This window comes from Meriones unguiculatus, chromosome 11 (assembly GCF_030254825.1).
Source record: "Meriones unguiculatus strain TT.TT164.6M chromosome 11, Bangor_MerUng_6.1, whole genome shotgun sequence".
Lineage (NCBI taxonomy): Eukaryota > Metazoa > Chordata > Mammalia > Rodentia > Muridae > Meriones > Meriones unguiculatus.
In genome coordinates, this window is record NC_083359.1 from 99,960,317 (window position 1) to 99,975,981 (window position 15,665).

At 40.9% G+C, this 15,665-nt stretch overlaps 1 protein-coding gene across 1 annotated transcript in view; it reads left to right on the plus strand.

Annotated features, from left to right (window-relative positions):
- The window catches only part of Acbd3 (acyl-CoA binding domain containing 3), a 29,373-nt gene that overhangs the window by 7,040 nt on the left and 6,668 nt on the right, over nucleotides 1-15,665 (plus strand). Inside the window, exons 2-7 of the mRNA XM_060364818.1 lie at nucleotides 127-268; nucleotides 1,257-1,397; nucleotides 2,620-2,778; nucleotides 5,416-5,590; nucleotides 11,927-12,113; nucleotides 13,674-13,958. Coding sequence (XP_060220801.1) covers nucleotides 127-268; nucleotides 1,257-1,397; nucleotides 2,620-2,778; nucleotides 5,416-5,590; nucleotides 11,927-12,113; nucleotides 13,674-13,958 — 1,089 coding nt within the window. The remainder of the gene's footprint in view (nucleotides 1-126; nucleotides 269-1,256; nucleotides 1,398-2,619; nucleotides 2,779-5,415; nucleotides 5,591-11,926; nucleotides 12,114-13,673; nucleotides 13,959-15,665) is intronic.

A 15,665-nucleotide genomic window follows, 5' to 3' on the forward strand; every position in this document is an offset into this window, starting at 1 on the left:
TAATAAATAGCAATCTTAACCAACTGTTTTTATCTTTTATAGGCAGTTATTGACATACTCTGTAGCAAAGCTGGAAACTGTATTTTGCCAATATCAATTGTTTTCTTTAAATTTCTTTTCTTTCAGTAAAAGATGGCAAAGCCTTTCATCCAACTTATGAAGAAAAACTGAAGTTTGTGGCACTACATAAGCAAGTTCTCTTGGGCCCATATAACCCAGACACTTGCCCTGAGGTTGGATTCTTTGATGTATTGGGGAATGATAGGAGGTAACTTTTCTTATTTAGTAGACTTAATAATGATATTAGAAAGAGGTATAATGTGGATTGCTTAAGGTGTATGTGGTTAACTTCTTTTAGCATAACAACTGAATGTACTTCTTAGCTTAGCATAACATCCATTTTGCTCATGGCTTCTAAATCCTACTATAGAAGCTGTGTACTTATCTAGTTATGAACATAACACAAGTACAATTTCTTCTGACTCTTTCTAATAATATTAAAGGCAGCCATTTAGAATACATTCTACTGGGGCTGAAGAGATGGCTCAGCTGTTGAGAGCACTAGCTGCTATTCCAGGGGAACCTGGGTTTGATTCTCAGCACCCACAACCATCTATAATTTGAGTTTCAGAGTACCTGATGCCCCCTCTGTCCTCCAAGCACCGCAGGCACCAGGCATACTCATGGTGCACAGATAAACATGCAGACAAAATAATCATAGACATAAAACTAAAAAAAAAAAACAAAACTAAAACACTATTGATTTCCTTATTGAGACATACAGAATTGTGCCAGAAAATGGAGTATTTTTGTTTAGTTCAAGCTAAAATATATAAAGAAAATAAAATATAGATTGTTTTTGACAAGTGTGAATCATCAACGTGCTTTTTTATTTTGGATTGCTTATGGCATCTAATGTGTCAATGTAGGTTTGTTGAAACTACAGTTCTGAACTTTTTCCTTCTAGTAAAAGCATACTTCATTGAGTATTTTTCATATGTAAGTTTGATAAAATAAGAATCTCATTCTGGGGCTGGAGAGATGGCTCAGAGACTGGTCACTCTTCCAGAGGACCTGAGTTCAATTCCCAGCAACCACATGGTGGCTTTCAAGCGTCTGTAATGGAATCTGATTCCCTCTCTGATGTGCATGAAAACGGTGTTCATATACATGAAATAAATAAATCTTAAAAAAAAAGAAAGAGAATCTCATTCTGTTAAGGGAAGGAAGGTAACTGTTCTTTTTATTCTTTGTAGGAGAGAATGGGCAGCCCTGGGAAACATGTCCAAAGAGGATGCCATGATAGAGTTTGTGAAGCTTCTAAATAGGTGTTGCCCTCTCCTCTCAGCATATGTCGCATCCCACAGAATAGAGAAGGAAGAGGAAGAAAAAAGAAGGTGATGTTACAGGGCAGGGTGGCATACAGTGTGGGGCCATTGTACGCTGATGTTTTTGCGGTTTGGAGCATGTGTTCTAGATCAGATATCTTACTCCATTTTGTTCCTCAGAACTCATGTGAACAGGTTGTCATATAAGTTTGGAGGGAAACATGGTAGCTCTTAAAATGAACCACCCATCTTCAGCAGCAGTGACAGGTTTGCATGTGGGCCAGCTTGGGCTCCTGAGTGCTGGGATTATACATGAGGACTACCGTGCCTGGTAGTCCTATACAATAATAACTTTTGTCCTATACAGTAAGCTTTTAACAAGCTCAGCCGTAATTCATCCACTCCCTCCCCCACTCCCATTTTCTAGTCCGACATACATGCTTCTGTCTTCTAGAGTAATTCCTATTCCATTTTTGTGTTTTTTAGCTGTGCTGCATGGAAATGCATATTGGCTTTGGATCCTAAATAGCTTATTATTTCCAGTATTTGGAGTAGATATTACTGAGCTCACTGTGTTTCTGAGATTCTCTGTTGTCGTTATGAATTAGATCTTAGCTTGGCATGGTGCCACACAACCATCTTTTGCCTCTCCTTGTTATTTTATTGAGGGGCGGGTTTGTTTGTTTTATTTTGGTTTTTCAAGACAAGGTTTCTCTGTGTAGCCTTGGCCGTCCTGGAACTTGCTCTGTAGACCAGGCTGGCTTCGAACTTGGAGGTCCGCCTGTCTCTGCCTCTCAGTTGCTGGAATTAAAGGCGTGTTGTGACCACACCTTGTATGCCCAGTCCAGTTTTTAAAGGTAGGGTTTTACTGTGTATTTCTGGCTGGATTAGAACTAAGAGATTTACCTGCCTCTACCTCCCTGGTTTTGAGAACTACCATGCCAGGCTAAGACTTGATACTTACTGAAAATGGAATAACATAGAAAATTGATTTATATACTATAGTACATTGTTGAATCAAATGTAATGTCTTGGAAAGTTGCCTTTTTTGATTCTTGCTTACTTTTGTTTTTCATTAAAGACTGAAAGCCCCCATGTACTAATTATTCTTGATGTAGTCATGTATGTTATGAAATGGATTCCATATTTTAAATCTTCCATATGGAAGTTTGTGTTTTAAATTTTGACAGATTGCTATGCTCTGAAAAGATTTCGTTTCTGAAAGGAAATTAAATGATTTAGAAGTAAGATTTACTGTGCAGAGTTCATTGTCTTTGCTCTGAACCTGTAGAAAGGCGGAGGAGGAGCGAAGGCAGCGGGAAGAGGAAGAACGAGAACGTCTGCAAAAGGAAGAAGAGAAGCGGAAGCAAGAAGAGGAGGAGCGACTCCGGCGGGAGGAAGAAGAGAGGCGGCGAATAGAAGAAGAGAGGCTTCGGCTGGAGCAGCAAAAGTGAGCTTGTTGCTTGGTTTTATTCAGAAGTGAGAACTAGGCTGCTACCCTGTTGTCCTGGGTTTTCGCGTGTGTGTCATAGAATGTTCCTGTAACTGCTTGTGAGGTAGACTTGTGTTGGTTCTTTCTCATTTTTACCAGTGATGTGTGTTTCTTTTATCAGAAAATAATATGTTGAAGTCTGGAGTTAGCTTGTAAAGCCTAGAGACTAGAAGCAGCAGTTGAGGTTGCTCAGTTGTTTTCTCTTGAGTCCAGTATATTATGTATACAGTGTTCTGTCTGCATGTGTGCTGCGGGCCAGAAGAAAGCACCAGATCTCATTATAGATGGTTAGCTACCGTGTGGTTGCTGGGGATTGAACTCAGGAAGTCTGGAAGAGCAGACAGTGCTCTTAACCTCTGAGCCATCTCTCCAGCCCCGTCTCTGCATTCTTACTGCTACCTACAGTTTCTGTCTACTTTGTCTTACACAAGGCTGTCTCACCTGGAATTTTGTGATATATTTTCCATGTGTCTGAGAGACCTACTAGAATCTGAGACCTGGTTACAAATTCTGAGGACATAGAGCCTGTTAACCCAGTGTATATCAGGTAGCCGTTCCCAGACCTAGTGTAGGACATGAGAGCTGAAACTTCCTCATTTAGCTGCTGCCTCAAAAGGCCTGGCTTTTCAAAGGGCAGCTGGCGGTGTAAAGAGGAAAACACATAGAAGACCTGGGATTCCTAGGGTGGCATAGTGGAAAAATTAAGCCAGAGAACTTGAGATACATTGAGCTCTCTTCATTGTTTCTAGCTAGTTTCTCAGAACAACCTTTAGTAGTTGCTAGCCTCAAACTAACCCATGTCTTCATGCTGCTTCAAAGCAAAAAAAAAAAAAAACCATTTTTTAAAGATTTATTTATTATGTACACAGTGTTCTGTCTGCATGTACACCTGCATGCAAGAAGAGATCACCAGATTTCATTATAGATTGTTGTGAGCCACCGTGTCATTGCTGGGAATTGAACTCAGGATCTTTGGAAGAGCAACCAGTACTCTTAACCTCTGAGCCATGTCTCCAGCCTTCAGAGCAAAATTTTTTCTTTTTCTTTTTTTTTTTGTTTATTAATTACACTTTATTCACTTTGTATCCCCCCTGTGGTTCCCTCCCTCCTCTCATCCCAACCCCTCCCTTCCCCCATCCTCTGCATGCATGCCCCTCCCCAAGTCCACTATATGGGAGGTCTTCTTTTCCTTCCTTCTAATCTTAGTCAGTTAGGTCTCATCAGGAGTGGCTGCATTGTCTTCTTCTGTGGCCTGGTAGTGCTGTTCCCGCTCAGGGGGAGGTAATTAAAGAGCAGGCCAATCAGTTCATGTCAGAGACAGTCCCTGTTCCTATTACAATGGAACCCACTTGAATACTGAACTGCCATGGGCTACATCTGTGCAGGGGTCTTAGGTTATCTCCATGCATAGTCCTTGGTTGGAGTATCAGTCTCAGGAAAGACCCCTGTGCTCAGATTTTTTTGTTCTGTTGCTCTCCTTGTGGAGTTCCTGTCTTCTCCAGATCTTACTGTTTCCCACTTCTTTCCTAAGATTCCCTGAACTCTGCCCAAAGGTTGCCCATAAGTCTCAGCATCTACATTGATAGTCTGCAGGACAGAGCTTTTCAGAGGTCCTCTGTGTCAGGCTCCTGACTTGTTCCCTCCAGAGCAAAATTTTTAATGCCATTGTCTTTTGGATTTGAGTTGAAAACCTTAGATGAGCCCAGTGCCACACTTTAGTGAGGAGTCTGTGTGGTTTTTGCTTTATTTATCTGTTTCTTAATAAATAGATTTGAAGTTTTTGATAAGTAGTTACAGAGCAGCTTTGAATCATGTAGTTTTCTTTGAAAGAAAACAAAAGTAATATGTAATAATTCAATAAAAAATTGCTCTCTCCAAACAAGGTGCAGTGGTGTACAGCTGTGATCTCAGCACTTCAGAGACTGAGTCTGAAACAGCCTGGCTGTGTAATATGAGCCCATGGGGGGATGAATAAACGAAGCAGCTACTGTTTCCTGCAGCGCTTCTTCATAAAGGCACTTTTAAATAAAAGGTGACAGACCTTCAGGTTGTCACTGGTTTTATTCATCCTTAACAGAGCCTGTAGTAGCATCTGTGCTGTTCTGGCATGTTTAGGTAGAGAAACTTTAGCCAGAGTCAAGTGCCCATCCATGCCCAGTGGCGGTCCATGTCTTTAGCATCGGGTGAATTGGTGCTGTCTGTGTTTGAGTCCTGGCTTTTGAATCTAGCTACAGTAGAATCTTGGCAATTACTGAACAACCTTATAGTGTTGTCAAAGACTACGTGTGTTGTTGGTACATGTAAATGCTTTAAACAGTGCAAGACATACAGCACAGTAAATGTTAATTACGAGGATGTTGATGATGGTGATGTTCATAGTATTCTCCATTCCAACTTTTCCTGAAAAACCTAAATAAAAAATTAGAGGTCAGGTTTTTTTCCTTATATATTCTGGTTCTGGAACATACTCTTTTTGGTATATTTTATTAGCATAGTCATTTTAAGCTATAAGCTATAAAAATAAAGAAGGACATTTTATTTTGTTATGAATGGTCTCCTGTCATTAGACTGGCACGTATTTATTAATGTTTCTAGGCAGCAGATAATGGCAGCTTTAAACTCGCAGACTGCCGTGCAGTTCCAGCAGTATGCAGCCCAGCAGTATCCAGGGAACTATGAGCAGCAGCAGATCCTCATCCGCCAGCTGCAGGAGCAGCACTACCAGCAGTACATGCAACAGTTGTATCAAGTCCAGCTTGCACAGCAACAGGTATGCCCCCAGCTCGAGAGAAGGTGGTGTGTTTCCATGGCATTCAGGTTCTTTTCTAACAGTGGTGAATGAATTTTGCATTAGCTAGCCTAAGGTATAAAGTAACTCTTTGGCTAATCATTTAAGTAGTCTTCTTAGCATTGTGTTGGCAGTTACAAAAGAAAGTACAAGATCTTGAACGTCAGAGGATGAATTTCTATATTGTTACAAGGGCGTGTGGGAGTTGTATAAGTCTAGATCATAACCATGAGTCTGGTATGGCTTGTAACAGTGTCCCTGGGACTGTGAGGACCTGGGTAGCTAGTCTTAGTAGGAATATTGTTCAGGCAGAACATGTACTGGTCAGGATCAAACAGTTTAAAGGAGTGGATTCCCTTCCCGTAAGGTGACGACAGGCTGGTTCCTCAGAGCTTGACCAGATCCTCCTTCAAAATTCCATTCCTAAATATTTGCTTCAACATTTGGGTAGTTTGAGCTGGAGGCTCACAACCAAAAATACCGGAGAAAATGGTTCGACTGAAAGACATGGAGAGTCTGGTACTTGGATTCTGTCCTGGCTCTGCCATTATCATTTGACTTTCTGGCATGTTACTAGCTCTGATTTCTTGCTTTTTCTCCGTTCTGGGTGAATAAGACACAAGATAGGTTCCTAACCTCACAGGGTTATAAAGGCAAGAGCAGTTAATAGCTAGACTGATGGTGTAAACCTGTAGTACCAACTGCCCAGGTGGCTGAGAGTTCAGGGTAGTTGAGCAGCTTTGAAGGACTCCATCTCCAAGTAAAAAAGGGAGCTGGGTGGAACAGGAGGAGATAGATCTCTGTGAGTTCGAGGCCAGCCTGGTCTATAGAGCAAGTTCCAGGACAGCCAGGGCTACACAGAGAAACCCTGTCTTGGGGAAAAAAGAAAAAAGAAAGAGGTTCTATAAAACCCATGAGAGGAAGCATCGTTTTTGGGAGATGCTACTCTGTAGCCTTTTTCTACTTTAGTATATTAACCTCCTTCCCCTTTTTTTTTGCTTAGTTGATAAGCATTGAGATTGCTGTCATATACTGTTCTGTTTATAGGCTGCTGTCACTTTATGAGGAGAAAGTTGTTTTGGTAAGATAAATCCGAGAAATGGAATCAGAAGTAGAAGTTGGAATTAGTATGACGAAACGCTATCTAATTGGTTGCTTCTGGGAATAGATAAGGATAATAGGCTACCTGAGAATTCAGCCTCACCGTTTCATTACCACTCAAGTTCTTTTTTTAACAGTTACTAATGAATTTTACATAAGGGGAAGGAAGAAACAGAATCTTATTACTCGGAAGTATTAACTTTTATATAAATACTGAACAACACTGTATGCTTGTTCTTCTGTGGATATAGTTGTAGTTGCCTAGATGTCTGTTGCCTATCTGTTCCTGTATGTTTTTGCTTTTGTTCTTTGTTGGGGATTGTTTTGTTTTTTGGTGGCTTGTTTGTTTGTTTGTTTCTTTTGAGACCGGGGCTCTCTGTGTAGCAGCTCTGTCTGTCCTGGAACTCTGCAGACTGGGCTAGCCTTCAAACTCAAGATCCGCCTGCCTCTGCTTCGTGCGTTTGGGGATTAAAGGTGTGCATCAGCGATACCTTCTTATGTAGCCCAGGCTGAAACTCAAACCCTATCTCTCAGTGACTGGGATTACAAGCATACACCACATCAGACTTTCTTGCGCTTTTAAAACTCTCCCCAAATTACATGTTTTTTGTTTTTAAAAAAGAGAGTTGTATAAGTAATTGCAGCCTGTTGCATCTAATAAAAAAAAGTCCTGGGCGGTGAGTTCCAGAGAAGGGAGTTTATTGATTTTACTGGAGAGTTTTAAAATTAGCTCCAAGAATGCCTTCTCCTCCTTCACCATCATGTGATGTTTTGAATTTACTGACTTGTTTTGGTTGTATGCATTTTCTGAATAGCTGCTGCTTTTTCCTTTGAAGTGATTTAGTATCCAAGCCTTAGAGTATGTTTTAAAATTTTGTGTTTTATGTGGTGGCAGAGAGAGGTGTTAAACCCAGCACTTCAGAAGCAGAGGCAGAGAGGTGAAGGCAGGAGGCAAGAGGGCAGAGGCTGCTGGATATATGAGTTTCAGGCCAGTCTAGTCTATACAGATTATTCAAGGTCAGCCAAGGTTGCATAGTGAGACTGTGTGTGTGTGTGTGTGTGTGTGTGTGTGTGTGTGTGTGTAAAAGGTAAATTCCCTACCTCCCAAGACAGGGTCTTGAAAAACAGATAGGATAGATAGATAGATAGATAGATAGATAGATAGATAGATAGATAGATAGATAGATAGATAGATAGTTGATTGGTAGGGGGATTCTCCTGGAACTCATTCTGTAGATCAGGCTGACTTGGAATTCAGAGATCCTCCTCCCTTTGCCTCCTGAATACTGGGGTTAAAAGTACGCACCACTGCCACCTGACACAATTGTTTATATAACTTAAAAGTAGGCAAAGCAGCTGGGAGGTAGTGGTGCAGGCCTTTAATCCCAACATTTGGGAGCCAGAACAAGTGAATCTTGGAGTTCAAGGCCGGCCTGGTCTACAGAGCAAGTGCCAGGGCTATCCAGAGAAACCCTGTTTTGTTTTGTTTTGTTTTGTTTTGTTTTGTTTTGTTTTGTTTGGGGGGGAGGTAGGCAAAGAAAACTAAAAATACTGTGGGTGAAGGTATCTAGAGGAGAATACTAGAGAGGATTCTGGGATAAATTAATAATTTCTTGTTCTGGGTGATGGTTATATGGATATGTTTGATACATGAAAATTGATTAAGCTATATAATTTATAATTTGCACACATCTATTTAAAATTGGGTCTCATGTAGTCTAGGCTTGCCTCAGACTTACTATGCAGCCAAGACTGACATTGATCATCATATCTTTCTACTTCTATAGAGTGCTGGGATTACAGGCTTAGATCACCACCCTTGTGATGGGAATTGAGTACAGGATTGCATGCATGCTAGGCAAGCACTGTATTTGTATATCTTTCTCCATGTATATTAGGATTCAATTTTAGTTCCTCCAAAAGTTAATAGGGTGTTGGAGAAATGGCTCACTGGATAAGAGCATGTACTAATCTTGCAGTTTCTAGCCCCCACGTTACATAGCTCACAAACTGCCTGTAACTCTCCATCTGGGGGATCAAACACCCCATCGTGGGCTTCTGCAGGCACCCATACTACACGTACATACCCACATACATACATATAGTTAAAAGTAAAATAATTGGGGTGGGGTGAGGCAGGGTTTCTCTGTGTAGCCTTGGCTGTCCTGGACTCTCTGTGTATACCAGGCTGGCCTTAAAGTACTGGGATTAAAGGTGTTCACCAACATGCCCGCCTTTACAAAACAGGTTTTAAAGCAGCATTCATACCTGCTCCCATCTTGATTTGGTGTCCTTTAGGTTAAAGGCGTTTTTGTTGTTGTTGTTGTTGTTGTTTTTTAACTCTCCCATTTTGAATTAGGGCATTTCAAAAAACATGTTACTTATTTTATGTGTGTGTGCAGAGGAGAAGGTTGCCCTTGCCATGGTATGCATGTAGACCTGCTGGAGCCAGTTGTTTTTCCATCATGTGGGTTCCAGAGATGAAACTTAGGTCAGCAGGCTTGCCAGCAAGCACTCTTACATGTTACCCTAGATTCATTTCTGTTGTGATAAAACTCCCTGACAGGGTTACATTTAAGGGAGAAAGAGTTTACTTTAGCTCACAATTCCAAGTCATAGTCCTCACTTTGGAACGTCACAGCAGCAGGACATTGAGACAGCTTATCACATCACCTCCACAGTTAAGAGCAGAGAGGATGAGGGCATAGATGCTACTTTCACCTGGGTTTCTCCACTCCCATAGTTCAAGACCCCTGCCCAGGGAGTGGTGCTGCCTGCAATGGGCTGCATCACATCAGCTGATGTTATAAAGACAGTCTAGTGTAACCAGGAATTCCCTGAGACTTTTTCTCCAGCAGATTCTAGGTTGTATCAAGTTGATAATTAAAGCTAACTTGTCATCTTGCCAACCATTGGGGATACTTTTTTTTTTTTTTTTCTGGAAGATTTATTTATGTGTATGAGTGTTTCACCTGGATGTAAGTCTGTGCACGTATACGTCCTGGAACTTGAATGCCAGGTGCTTGTGAGCCACCATGTGGATGCTGGAAACTGAACCTGGGTCTTCTGTGAGAACAGTCAGTGCTCTTAGCCACTGAACTCTCTTCAGCTTCTACAGTCTAAATACATACTAACTTGATAGTTTACATGCTGAGGAATGACAGCAGAAAGTATTGTCTTTTGTTTCTGTAAGTAAGCTATTGTGTTTTTATAAGTACAGAAAACTTTGTGTGTGCAGAAGAACACACTGCAGTTTGTAACATAAAATAATCTTAAATTTGAGCCAAGGTGTATGTATCATTGGTATTGTATGTCATGACAGCCATTGGCAAAGTATACGTGTTGTGTGTTCAGAACCAAGACTTTGTGGGAGTTGCCTTGATGCAACTGAGTAGAGCAGTGTCAGAAACACCTCCGATTAATTATACTCGAATTTTGAATGAGTTTGTATTCCGTGTACATTCAGGAACAGGCAGGTTTCATGACCCCTGACACAGTCAGTTATATGGCGCCTGTATGGATTTGTAACCCAGTTTAAAAAGGTGGGTGCTGGGCAAGTGCTTTCCCACTGAGAGCTGTGTTCCCAACTCTCTTTGTGTCTTGAGACAGGATCTCACTAAGTTGCCCAGGCTTACATTTAGTATCTTAACCTGTTCTTGAACTTGTAATCTTCCTGCCTCAGCCTTCAAAGTATCTGAAATCACTGGCTTAGGCCAGTGGACCTAGCAAATTTCTTTTCTTTGTGCTTCTCTTCCCTGCATTGCTATGAAGATCGTTTAGCTTTAAGCTTGAGGTCCTGCTGCCTCAGCTCCTAAATGTTGACATTAAAGGTGTGCAATACTGTACCCAGACCAGGATAACATTTAAGTGAGAAAATATTTTGACCGCTAACTTCGTTATTAAAACCCTTAACTCTTAGATCAGTGGGGTGTTTTTTGTTGGTTTGTTTATTTGTTGTTTAAGACAGGTTTTATGTGGTTCTGGCTGTCCTGGAATTTACCATGTAAACAAGGCTGACGTGGAACTTAACAGAGATCGATCCACGTGCCTCTACCTCCCAAGTGCTGAGGTTAAAGGCCTGCACTGCCACCACCACCCAGCTAGATCAGCATTTCTTTACAACTTGATTGATAGTTTTATTAAATTTTAGACTGGATATGGTGGCACATGCCTTCTCAGCACTTGGGAGGCAGGTATAGAGGTGGCAGCCTGGGATAATGAAGCCCAATCTCAAAAACAAAACAAGGAAACAAAAACCTAAAAATACACACACACATATATACATACATTCATGAATACATACATATATATACCTACAAAAATTTTTTGGTTGTTGGAGCCGGGGGTAGATGAGCACCTGCTGGAGCTAATATTAGGCTCTGGATTTGGTCTTTAACACCATAAAACCTAAATTAATTTTTTTTTAAATTTGTGATCTGTGAATATTTTTGTCTATATTAGAATAGTTGTTCATATATGAGGGTTTTGTTTGTTACTTTAGACATCTGTCAAAGTCACCAATTATAGCTTCTGTTTTTGTGAATTTTCTGGGACCATTTGTTTCGTTGAAGTATAATTTTCCTAATTTTAATTTTTGGTAGTTGAAGGTGAGGCTAGGGAGGTTTTAAGTATCTTTTTGTTGTTGTTTTGTTTTCTTTATTTTTTTCACCTTGGCCTCTTGAGTGTTTTGCTGGGCACAAGCATATTCAACATACCCAGTTGTATAGTTTGAAAGACAGGGTTTCATTGTGTAGCCCTGGTTGGCCTGGTACACTGTAAACCAGACTAGCCTCAAACTCACAGAGATCTGTCTGACTTTGCCTCTTGAGGGCTGGGATTAATAGTATGCACCATCATGCCCTGCCTATGGTTGAATTTTAGTAAAAATGAAACAAAACATATTCTTCTGTTCAGTTTTAAGAATATAGATCACTGATGGGCCTGGTGGTACATGCTCTTAATTTCAACAGTTAATTTAGAAGTGGTATGTTAGTATACTTAATTTTGACTTTAGTGATTTTACCCGAGGTTGATGGTTTAATCATGTTTAGCGGTCAGTTGGTGTTACTGATATTTGTTACAGATATGGTAAACTGGTAAAGGTGGGTGAGTAATCTCTTTGAATGCTTTAGTGTAGCACAGACAATGCCAGACTTCACTCCTATGCAGACGTTAGAATTTCCGGTAAGAGAACCTTAAGTTTTTCTCAATTTGTAGGCAGCATTACAGAAGCAACAAGAAGTAGTAGTGGCTGGGGCTTCATTGCCTACATCATCAAAAGTGAACACAACTGGAGCAAGTGAAATGATGTCAGTTAACGGACAGGCCAAAACCCACACTGACAATTCTGAAAAAGAACTTGAGCCAGAAGCTGCAGAAGAAGCCTTGGAAAATGGACCAAAAGGTAGTGGTTTATTTAGCATATATATTTGTCCATCCAGATGTCGTTCTTTAAATCTCATGAAAAGCAAAAACCAGGAAGATGAGCTGACTAGCTTCAGAAGGCACTTAGATGTATGAGTCCAGCACTCCTTTTCTCTCTGAGTCTGATGCCTCTGATGACACAGACATAGACGTTCAGGGCTGAAGCTGTAGCTCAGTTGAGAGAGCAGTTGCTTAGCTTTCACAAAGCTCTGGGTTCAGTTCGACGCACCACATGAAAATGGGGGTGGTATTACATGCCTGCTATCCCAGCAGAGAGTTGTTACCTTAGACATCTGACAAACTTACTAATTACAGCTTCTGTTTTTGTGACACTTCTAACTATTTGTTTCTTTGAAGTATAATTTTCCTAATTTTGATTTTTGGCATTTGAAGGTGAGGATGGGGAGGTTCAATGGTTTTTTTTTGTTTTTCTTTTTCCTTGCTTCCACTTCAGCCTCTGAGTGTACAAGCATACTTAAATAGAAGATTCCTGAAACCCATTCTGTCCTCCCTTCCTTTCTAGAACAACTAACAGAAAAATAGCTTCAGAAAAGACCTTTTAAGTCTTACCAAGAGTTTATACCACAGTTTCACATTTACTTATTTACTCTGTGATTATGTGTGCACCCAGAGAGGTCAGAAGACAACTTGCAATTTGGTTCTTTCCCTCTACTCTGCGGATTTTGATGAAGAACTGAAAGTAATTAAGCTTGGTAGCAAGTGCCTTTACCTGCTGAGGCATCTCATTGGCATTTTGTTTTTTGTTTTGTTTTGTTTGTTTGTTTTTCTTTTCTTTTTTGAGATAGGATTTCACTATGTAGCCCTGGCTTGCCTCAGAAAGCTTTGTCTGTCTATGCCACCAAAGTGAGTGCTGGGACTAAAGGCGTGTGCCACCACAACTTTTTGTTTTGAGACAGCTCAGGATGGCCTTAAACTCACTATAGAGCTGAGGATGACTCTGAACTCTAGATCCTAGTTTATGTAGTGCTAGTGATTGAGCCCAGGGATTTGTGAGTGCCAGGCAAGCACTCGACTGAGCTACATCCTCAGCCCTATCAGTGTTTGCAAATGAGAGGAAATATTTTTGTTAGCAAATCTAACTAACTTAACTGGAAAAGCTGCTGAGAGGTCTGCAGTACACATGAATATTGCTCAGTAGCAAGATATTGTCCTTTCCCTGTATGTTCCTCCGGTGGTTCTATTGTCTAGGATTTCCTGTTTTTCTTAGCTCTCTCCAGAAAAGCTCTTAGAACTTTAAGGCACCCAGAGGTTAAGACTTTTCAACAGATAGGATGAGATAAAAGCAGAATGTTAGGAAAAATCACTTGTAAGACTCCATTTTATTGAAGAGCTATGATGGCCTCTTAGTACCTGTGTGACCTTCTTGGATATTATAATAACTGGAGAGGCTTTTCTGTTTCCCTCCATCCTTGGTCTAAGCTAACCACATTGCCCTTGTGTCAGAACACAGGTAGCTCAATGCAGATAGTCTCTGTAAAAACCTTTTCTCTTCAGCTTTTGTAAATCCTGTTGCCTTTAGAATCTCTTCCAGTGATTGCAGCTCCATCCATGTGGACAAGACCACAGATCAAAGACTTTAAAGAGAAGATTCGGCAGGACGCAGATTCTGTGATCACAGTGCGCCGAGGAGAAGTAGTCACCGTTCGAGTCCCCACTCATGAAGAAGGGTCCTACCTCTTTTGGGAATTTGCTACAGACAGTTATGACATTGGGTTTGGGGTTTATTTTGAATGGACAGACTCTCCAAACGCTGCTGTCAGTGTGCATGTCAGTGAGTCCAGTGACGATGAGGAGGAGGAGGAAGGTAGGCCTTGCTCAGTAGCTGCTGCATTGTGTGTGTGTGATTCCACCTTACGCTTTCTGATGGACACTTGATGGACAGGGGATACTCTGTACAGTAGTGGGATGCTGGCTGAACTGGCTCTGAGAAAACTACTCTCTCACAAAGAAGGCCCTGAATGTGAATTTCTCTAAAAAGTCTAGAAAGTTGATAGCAGTGGGTTATTTTAATAGTTTCTGAATGTTGTTTTACTTTCAGCCTTGTGTATTGGAAAACTAAGTATGTGAAGTCACTTTGAGGTTTGTTGTTTGTTTTTGAGACGGGACCTTGCTTTGTTTCCCTGGCTGGTCTTCAACTGTTGGACTCAAGCAGTCCTCTATCTCAACCTCCCTAGTTAGCTGGGACTATCAGTATATGCCACCATGCCCCAGTTTGAAAAGGTTTAAAAGAGCAAGTATGAATCCTTGTCAACAAAGGAATTTATGTTTCTGATAATAGCTTTTTTGTTTGTTTTAAAGACAGGATCCTCCTCTGTGAGTCCAGGCCAGCCTGGTCTACAAAGAGAGTTGCAGGACAGCCAGGGCTACACAGGAAATCTTGTCTTGAAAAACAGAACACAAAATCAAAGACAGGATTCTCTTGTTGCAGTCTCAAGTGCTGAAATTATAGGTGTGACCCACCATCAGAGCTGGCTTTTTCCTGTTATGTTTGCTTTTTTGTTTGTTTTTGAGAAGATGTGAGACAGGGTTCCATGTAGCCAACGTTGGCCTTTAATGCCTGTATAGTCAAGGATGTCCTTAAACTCCTGATCTTCATGTCTCTGCCTCTGCCTCCCAAATGCTGGGTAAAATGTATGTGGCCAGGTGTGGTGGCACACAACTTTGCCCAGAGGAAGAGGCAGAGACAGGTGAATCTCTGTAAGTTGGAGGCCCATCTGGTTTACAAAGTGAATGCCAGGACATCCAGAGAAACCCTGACTAAAAAACAAGGGGCTGGAGAGGTGGCTCAGTGGTTAAGAGCACTGGCTGCTCTTCCAGAGGTCCTGAGTTCAATTTCCAGCACCCACATGGTGGCTCATGACCATCTATAGTGTGATCTGGTGACCTCTTCTGGTGTGCAGGTGTACATGCAGGCAAAACATTGTATACATAATAAATAAATCTCTTTAAAAAAAGAAAAACAACTAAAAAACAAAAGTAACAGCAACCAAAAAGTAGTGTGTAAATAAATAATGAAAATTCACCAGAGTAGCTCACTTAAGATAAATTTTAGTCATTTTTCTCTTTGGAAGCCACTGTTTTACAAGAGTGTGACTTCATTCCTCTCAGACAGAATCAGTTTTGAAAGATCTTAGTAAACTATCTTGTTCTAAGATTAAGTTAAAAGATGTATTGATCTTGAGCAGCTGCTCTCCTTGATTTTGTTAGCTGGAAAAGCTAAAACTTGGAACATTTAAATACAAGCCAAGTAAGCTAGATTGAAACTGACACAGGTACTGTGGTGCAGCCTGTGAGAATGGAAGAGCATCTTGGCTCCATTTTTCAGAGCTAACTGACCTGTCAGGTATCTCAGAAGAAGTCCTGTTCTTGATAAGAGTGCTGGAGTGTTTCATGACAGTGGTACTAAAACAGGTCTAAGAACTGTTTTTTGGAAATGCATGGAATGGACATGAGTCCATTTGACTTTAAAAACAGACCGTGCCTTAATCACATTGCCATACTTTGATACCAC